This window comes from Neolamprologus brichardi, chromosome 7, assembly GCF_056152115.1.
Source record: "Neolamprologus brichardi isolate AB-2024 chromosome 7, ASM5615211v1, whole genome shotgun sequence".
NCBI lineage: Eukaryota > Metazoa > Chordata > Actinopteri > Cichliformes > Cichlidae > Neolamprologus > Neolamprologus brichardi.
In genome coordinates, this window is record NC_142110.1 from 26,608,978 (window position 1) to 26,617,810 (window position 8,833).

The 8,833-nt window shown below is 40.9% G+C and overlaps 1 protein-coding gene across 1 annotated transcript; it reads right to left on the minus strand.

Moving 5' to 3' along the window:
* Positions 1-1,715: 1,715 nt before the first annotated feature.
* has3 (hyaluronan synthase 3) lies at positions 1,716-8,397 on the minus strand. The gene is made up of 4 exons (XM_006782241.3): positions 8,148-8,397; positions 7,523-8,058; positions 5,592-5,693; positions 1,716-3,338 (listed from the first exon to the last, which is right to left on the minus strand). Exons 1-4 carry the CDS (start codon positions 8,239-8,241, stop codon positions 2,409-2,411), a joined length of 1,662 nt encoding a protein of 553 aa, XP_006782304.1. The 5' UTR covers positions 8,242-8,397; the 3' UTR covers positions 1,716-2,408.
* Between the last annotated feature and the right edge of the window lie 436 nt (positions 8,398-8,833).

Below are 8,833 nucleotides of genomic sequence, written 5' to 3' on the forward strand. Positions count from 1 at the left end.
AGCACTGCGGAGCAAAAGGAACATCAAGTCTCAGTTTTACCAGAAAACATCTTGATGATCCTCAAGACTTTTGGGAAAATACTCTTTGGACTGATGAGACAAAAGTTAAACTTTTTGGAAGGTGTGTGTGTCCCGTTACATCTGACATAAAAGTAACACAGCATTTCAGAAAAGGAACATCATACCAAGAGTAAAATTTGGTGGTGGTAGTGTGATGGTCTGGGGCTGTTTTGCTGCCTCAGGACCTGAAGACTTGCTGTGGTAAACAGAGAATTCTGCTGTCTATCAAAACACCCTGAAGGAGAATGTCCGGCCATCTGTTCATGACCTCAAAGTAAAGCGCACTTGGGTTCTGCAGCAGGACAATGACCCAAAACGCACCAGCCAGTCCACTTATGAACGGCTGAATTTAAGAAACTACATTTTGTGTTTACTTGTGTTATGTTTGTCTAATATTTAAATTTGTTTGATAATTCTAAATATTTAAGTGTGACAAACATGCAAGAAACAGGAAATCTGGAACGGGAAAATACTTTTTCATATCACTGTATGTATGCATCTTAACTAAATACATTTAGGGTCTTCACATGGGGAGATATGCTAGCTGGCCTAATAACAGTATAACAGTTTTAATAATGTAACAGCTTTCCATGACTGTTTGAGCTGTTACTCAAGTTCAAAGCAAATATTAATTTGAGAATTATTTTTCATTGCACTGATAAACTAAATCTTGTGGTTCACCCACCTGCCAAATCTCAAGAGCCCTACAGGTACCGGTCAAAGCTAAGAGTGAACTATACTTTTTTAATCTACTCTTGGCTACATAACTGAAAGAGAGTTAAACAAATCAGTGTGAAAAAGCATCTTTAGTGGAATGCTATGTGGCAATGCTAATCAACGAGGTAAACACAGCAGATCTTTTTCAAGCACTAACACAACACGTTATGGTGGTGTTTGGTGATGAATTTAGAAATATGTATCATCTTAGGATCAACATGTTTCAAATTATTACAAAAGGTGGCAGCTGGTGCACAATCATGGTAAAACCTTACAAACATTATTTTTGTTACCCCTACAATTTACTGTTTGTAATCTGAGACAATGATCTAAATGGCTTGGAAAGAAAGTGACTGGACTTCTTAATTACTTGAAGACGTTTCACATCTTATCTGAGAAGCTTCTTCAGTTCTAAAACTAACTTGATCTCGTGCCTCACAACAAGGTGTGAAAAAAGGTCACTATCAGCAGAGGCTTCGGTTGAAACCATTGTGAGGCCTTGCCTTACCCTATTATCTGACCCACTGAGATCACCTGATGCAAGAGCTAAGTGGAGGGTTAGGCGCCTGGGAAGGGAACGCAGAACTGCATAGTAAGTGGCAGACAGCTGGTGTCGTAAGCCATCCCCTCTTTACAAAGATGGTCATTCATCTATGCCCACTGTGAATGACCAGTGGAACTGAAGAAGCTTCTCAGATCATAAGTTAAAAGTCTTAAAGAAACTTAAAGAAGTCCAGATGATTTCTTTCCAAGCTCCTTAGACTATCATCACCTGGATGACTGAGAACCTACACAGACAATTTGAGACAATGTTACTTTACTTAAATTCACACACTACACTAGTAGATACATAGTATAATGTATATACTATTAAAGTATAAATAGTAAAAATGGAAGTAGCGAAGTTAAGACAGAATATTTATGTAATTTCTTTTCATGCACCAACTGTATAGATCTTAGGATGTTACAGAGTATGGATGTATTTTTATGTATAACTCACACACTAGTGTATTTTCTGTTTATTTCTTAAAGACTCTTCCTACTTCCTACCTCTCTATATTTTTAAATTCATGCTGACTGGCCAGGACAAATTCATCTCTTCCTCTTCCATGTTAAACACATCTTCAGTTGAATTTGTTGGCAGTTTCATATTTTTTAAATTTTGCTTAGTCTCTGTCTGGACTCTACACCTACTGAGCCTCCCTAATCTTTTCCAAAGTAGGTGCTCTGACTAATCTAAGTAAACATCTTAAATATAAAAGTTTCACATGTATTTTTAAAAAAATGTAAAACAATGTATGACACTTTTCATTACAAAAAGCAACCTGTACCCATCAATTACCTGATGTTTTTCGTAACAAGTATATGGATATTTTATAACATTATGACCTATTCTGCTTGGTTAAGGTTTTCACTGTGAAGCACCGTAATAATGGGATAAATGGAAGAACTGTATGGATCTATAAGTCCCCACAACTAGAATCATGCTTCTCAAATTTAAGAATCACAGTGTTGTAGCACCAGCAATGAAGATGTGTGTTCCTTGTTCAATGTTTATTGTTCCGGCAAGGTGAGTAGAGACCTTGCTTGAATCATACTGCAGTGAAACTCAGACGAGCAATATTTCCAGTTTAGGCCTCTTCATATGGCAGATGATACTGTTCTTCCCTCTTATTACACCGTTTGGCTACAATTGCCAAGTACAGTACCACAAGAATAAGCCAGTAGCAGGCGTAGAGTATCGTCCCTGCTATCAATAAGGCTTTCTCAGTCTCACTGAATGGCTCCTGTGTTTCACAGTAAACTGTATATGCCACACCTCCAAGCAGCACCATAGCCCAAACTGTAACTGGCACAGCTCCAATGAAGTTGACCACAATCTTCCTGCGGCCTGATGTGCCCCATCCAGCCTTGTTTATGGTCAGCAAGGCAAATATTTTGGCAGGAAGAAGGCTGGACATGTAGAGAAGTGAGTAAAGTGACATGAAGATCATGACCAGACTGCCACGCAAAAAACAGGCGTAGGTCGCCTTCACCATCCCGACCAACTGGACTGTCAATAAGAAGAGCAGGATATTCCACAGCCGTCCACGATAGAAGAGATGGATGACTGTAGCAACCAAGAAGAATGGGAAGAAGCCAGTGACCATGGATTCATAAGTCATCCAGAGGCTGTGTTTATGGAACCACAAGGCATTGTAGAGCCATTCACGAAAGTAAGACTTGCTCCATCGAGTCTGCTGGTTGAGCCAACGCAGATACTGGGTTGGTGTCTCAGTCTGACACTGTGATCGAGCTGTGAATTTTGTCTTGTACCCAAAGCTAAGCACCCGATTGGTGAGGTGGCGGTCATCTCCAAAGCTGCACTTGGAGCCTAAAAAGGTCTGATGGTACCATGGCTCCAAGAAGTGCTGTAGCAAGGAGTTCCTGTACATCCCGAGAGGACCACTGATACACTGGACACAGCCAAAGTAGGACTGGCACGCACGCTCAATGTTGAAGGCCATCCAGTAGCGCACACTGCTTAAGAAGGAGATCCATGAGTCGTACTTGTTGAGTATCTGGAAGATAGGAAAATGCATAAGAATATATTAAGATTGAAAGAAAGGAAACTCACAGTCAGGTTTTATTGTATCTTAACAGTTACTGAAAACTAAGATTTTTCCATCAACTTTTCCTTTTTTTCCAGGTTTAGGGAATATTGTCTTGAAACTCTCCAAGGAGCCTTCACCTTTTTTTGTCCCAGATATAAATAGAATAAAATAGACACATTTTCAGGACCTAGATGACATTTCAAATGTAGTTTTATACATTTTTGCATTGTAGTTTTTTTCTGTGAGGATTTTACATTTGAGTATTTCAAATGTGCAAAAATATGCATGGTTAGCCCACTTTTCTGAGTTAGATACAGCTCATTTCTGTATCTAACTCTTTAAATTTCTAATTAATCTATCTACCTCATTAAACTCCTTTACATTAATTAATGTAAAACTTTATGTTATTCAAGGTTGTGGCTGTAGCTGCGCTGGTTATGCTCCCTGCTCTGTTTCTCATGTCTCTGTTTCTGAAGCATGATTTTGGCTGTCAGCAATATCTGAGGTTAACCCGCTATAGGTAGGCTGCATGTCTGTTCACTTGATTCTGTCGGCTTAAATAATTAGTGTTATGACAGCTTACCCACACTTTTGTTTGTAGTGTGACGTTTCCAGCCGTTGTGCAGCTTTAATGTAACTAATTTGCGACACAGTGTCCTTTCACTCTGGTGAGTAGCTTTGAAGACAGTATGCTTATTAGTTAGATATACACTAATATGATTTTTATTTTTAGGATTCTGTTTCCAGCTGACACCTTCTGACATTGCAGCCATACTATATATGGATATATAGCCTGCAATGGCCACAGTTGACGCGGCCTGTTCTCAGACCTGCCGTCTTGCCTTAAACAGTTGCTTAAGTAGTTTTGTCTGCGAGGATTTTTCCAGATTATTCTGCCTACAGTGTTTTGCTTCTGATGATTCACCTAAATGTAGCTCACTGAACTGTCTATTTGTAAAATTGCCTGATTTGAGCAGCAGCTAGGATGGGACTTTTGTTCAGAGTTGTCCTATGGACTTGGGCTGCCATAGGAGGTGCAGACCTGCCATTGCCCTTACGGAGAGATTGTTGAGCAATGGATTGTGGATGGAACTGGCATTACAGTCTCCTTAGTGTCGTTATTTGAGGCCTGACTGAGCACTTGGTTTTTGGGCTGAGTGTCCATAGCTGTCAAGTTCAGCTTTGTGAATACTAATTATCTTGTTCAATCCTCTTAGTTGCTGGAATTGGCTACAGAAAGATGAGCTAGTAACAGTGTGGATTCCCCTTTGGCATTTCCTTTATTGTACAGCACTTTGGATGTGAAACTGATGTTACGTGCTTTTCTTTTTATCTCCTTTCGTTATGTCCCCCAGCTACTGGTAAGTCTGTTCCAGCCTCTCTTGCTTTATATTTATTGATTGATTGACTGACTTTTGAGCACACCATGAGACCAATTTGCATAGGGATTTGCATTTCAAGTAGAGCCTTCAAGCTTCACAATATAGCCATGGTCTTTTGACAACAATGGAAAGCATCTACTCATGATGCACATGTTGTTATAACTTCAGTCTGGATACGACTGGCATCTGGCACTTGCTAGGCTAGCTATAATTTCAGTTTTTCGTTGAAGTGCCCAGAACGGTTCTTTGTGAATGACGGCCACTGTTGTGTTAATAGCCATGCCAAGGACAAAGAAAATGGATTGTCTGTCTTTGAATGATTTAACAAGGCCTTGTCTTGCAGTGAAAACCATCTGGAAGTTAGTTGTAGGGCTGCTTGCCAAATCACAATATCTCCTATTTTTACATGTGTTCAATGTAAAAGGATAACTGTATGACTGAGAAGGATTTAGAGCTGTCTATGGCATTTCATATTGTTGTGATATTTTAAAGTACACTAGAAGGCAAAGTGGCAATCGGTGACAAAGGGAAGCCCTGGCGGAGTCCAACAACACCCACCACTATGGAGCCGCTACTCCTCCACATTGAAAGGAGCCAGTTGAGGTGGTTTGGGCATAAGTGAGCATATTAGCAATCTGAAGTTTGCCCTGTACTTTGATGCAAAAATGAACTGCATACTCACAGACGCAGCGTAATAAAGAAGATAAAAGCCATTTTGATGCATAAAGGGTTCAATATTCTGTGACTCTGATATTTAGATATTGAGTTTAATCAATAACAAGAGAGGAAATTCAAGTCGACTTTCTCATTTCACTTTTCCTCTGCAGTGCTGTTTTACCTGCACGTCTCCACCAACCCCTCCCACCATTGGATCTTCCTCAAGGATCTTGAGCATTTCTATGGTACATGCTGGGTCTAAAACTGTGTCTGAATCACACACCTGGGGAAATAAAAGACGACATAAAAAACAAAAGGTGAGGCCTAGTGGAGGTTAAACACGGGCTCAGACAATTACAACCAGCAGACCCCAGGTGTTGCCAAACACAGGCTGGTATTGATCGTAAAGTCCAGGAGAAAAATGAGAGGCTGCTGACAAACATCCCAGCTGGTTCTCTGTAATTTCAATGCACCTGGGTCAGCTGTGGACACGACCTTTACCCTCAGCAAGGACAAAGGCAACAGTTGGCTATGAAGAAGGAACTAAATATCCAGCATTAACCCACAGGTCTGGATGCAGACCCGGAAAGTCTTTCCATGAGCAGTTAAATAACACCAACAACAGTTTCAACAGTCTTGCTTGGCTATTACTTGTGTAAAGTAGTCAGGATTTCATGCTTGTTTTACATTACATTGCAAGTCCTTCACAGATGGTGAAGGATTTCATTCTTCTAATAAACACATGGTTTATTTTTACTATGAAAAAAATCACAAGTAATGTTACTGTCATGTTAAATACAAAAGAGGTCATTTTTGGGTGTGCAGGATTTTATACTGCTGACAACACATTTCACAGAGTTGATGTAAGAAAAGTCATGCGTTATAATTGGTGCTGACAAATTAGCATCTACAAAATTGGGATTCCTAACAGCCTCAGCTGCAATACTACAGCTACAATAATTAAGCATTAATTAAATGTTAGTATGATCAATTAATATACTAAAATTAGTCAAATTGATAGCTGCCAGCTATTTGGAGCAGAGTACAGGAAGTAGAGAATTCAAATTAGTTTGGGACCCTTCTATAAAAAGGAGGGGGGGGGGGGGGGGGGGGGGGGGGAGAGATCCGGCTGTGGGTAAACAGGAAGGAAGGGGGCTATAAAACATAGTTTGTAACCTGGTCTGGTCCTATTTTTAAAATAACGTAGTTTTATTTGACAGAAGGATCAATTTAAATCAGGGTTTATGTGAAGTTTTTAAAAAAGGACTGGACTGAATCTGTCGGGCTCTGAGCAAAAGCCTACTGTGCAATTAGGAGGTGGCCAACCTGCTGAAATCACAGAGGACCCAGAGAAAAAGAGAGTGCTATTCCAAGGATCTGGTATGGAAACTCATGTTGCACTAACACAAGGCCTATTAAGGTAGATGAAAACTCTCTTAGGAAGATGCAAGAGTCCGATTATTAAGATATGTGATTGCTCTGAGTGACCACCTTTTCCTGTATGAAACCAGGCTGAAATTCTGACTGTGGTGTCCTTGGGCTCTGGACTGCAGGTCAGAATTACACTGTCAGCACTAGTAGGCTTTGAAATAAAAAGAAATCTTGTGTACTCTATTTCACTGTGAGTGTGGTTTTTCTAATGGCCACACAGAACTTATGAACTTCTTGCTCTAAGGCAGTATTTTGCCCAGTTTATAACATTAGTGTGTTAGCATTAGCATGTAGTTCAGAAGAAACAGCTAGCACAGGTAGACATAAGTGCAGGTTTTAAATGGCATCTGTTATCAAACATGGTTCTCTGGCATTCAAAAATGGATGTATTGGAGAGCAACTTGGGTTTAGTATCTGGCATACAGGCTGGACAGCCAGGGATTGAACTGCCAGTCTTCTGATTAGTAGATGGCCTGCTGTACCTCCGGAGCTACAGCCATCCCGTTTTACATTACCGTGGTTAGTAGCTAAGTGGTCAGAATGACTATACAAACTATGCAGATCATAATAAGTGGTCAGGATGAATATTCAGATTATACATCAGGTCAGCCTAAATTGTTAGAATGAATTCTTTGCCATTGCAAATGTACATATATGTGATGGTGTCTGTGTAGCCCTTACCTGCACGTAATCCACACTGTCCCCCAGCGCTTTGAAGGCAGTGTACATCACCTCCCTTTTACCTCCCCACTCCTGCATAATGCAAGAATAGCGGCAACCTCTGACCATCCTTGACACCTGTGCCATCTCTTCCATGTGCGCTGTGCTTTTCCCCCCACCTCCACTACCGTCCCTGTGATAGTTCCCCTTCCACACCATGCTGCCAGCCTGGTCAGCTCCTCCCATCACTTCATGGAAAATGTCCACCATGTAGCGATCCTCGGGTCTATTTCCATCCACAACCAGCACCACCTTCAAGCCTGGAAAAGAGATTCGGCAGATGCTGTGGAGGCACTTCCTTAGGTAGTCTGGGTCCTCTTGATAAGCTGCGATGCAGAGGGCCACGGAACGACGGAGGTGTTGAGGTCGGGCAGGATTCCTCATCCGCCGATGCTCCAAGAATGCAAAGAGGCTCTGGAGAAAGAGGTGGAGGGAGAGGAAGGCACCATATAGGCCAAAGGACAGGTGGTGCTGCTCAGTGTGGATAAACTGGTAGCCTTCACAATGAAGAAGGGGAAAAAAATCAGTAAATATGATCATACGTTTTAATTATCATATACTTTTTGTGTTTGTGATTGAAATGAACCTGTAACATAGGCCAACAGAATGGTGAAGAGGACCACCGCAGCAAAAAGGGTGGTGACCACAATGTTCAGCGCATTCCTGTAGCAAGAGGGCATCTGAAGATGGAGCAGGAAGTGAGGCAGAGGGGTCCACAACAGATGTCAACATGAGAACCAGGGAGTGAGTGGAGATGGGTTTAGGAAAAGAGGGAACAATTTGTGGAGGGAAGAAGACGTAAGAAGAGAGGGAAAAAAAACCTCACGTGTGTAATCTTAATTTGCTGTCATATGGAAGTAATGAAACAAGAAATGCTTTGAAAAAGCACAAACTTTATTCTGAGAGTCACTTAGACTCAACATGAATTTATACAAGCAGAATTGCCATTTTCTTTGTGTCTTTTTCAAAATAGTTGAGCACCTTGAGGCAACTGGTGTTGTGATTTGGCGCCATATAAATAAAATGCAACTGAACTAAACTGAGCTACAAACATCTCAGAAACAACAAAAACTACCAAAACAACTAAATCCCCCATTCTGCCATTAGAACCTCTGGTGCTCCTTTCTTCCATCTCTCCAGGTTAGGGCTAGGGTTAACTTGCTGCACAGGAGAGACTGGTTTAGTCTTTACATTATTACATTCAGCTCTGTTGGACAAGCAGATTTATACACTTTTTTGAATGGATTCACAGATTTACATCATGGCATCATG

Bases quoted from the DNA above. Each gene is read 5' to 3' on its own strand.
- has3 (XM_006782241.3), bottom strand. From the start codon at position 8,241: ATGCCCTCTTGCTACAGGAATGCGCTGAACATTGTGGTCACCACCCTT. The intron at 5,694-7,522 runs GTAAGGGCTACA...TTATTTCCCCAG, and splicing joins ACAGTGTGGATTACGTGCAG to GTGTGTGATTCAGACACAGT. The intron at 3,339-5,591 runs GTAAAACAGCAC...CCTATCTTCCAG, and splicing joins GGGTTGGTGGAGACGTGCAG to ATACTCAACAAGTACGACTC.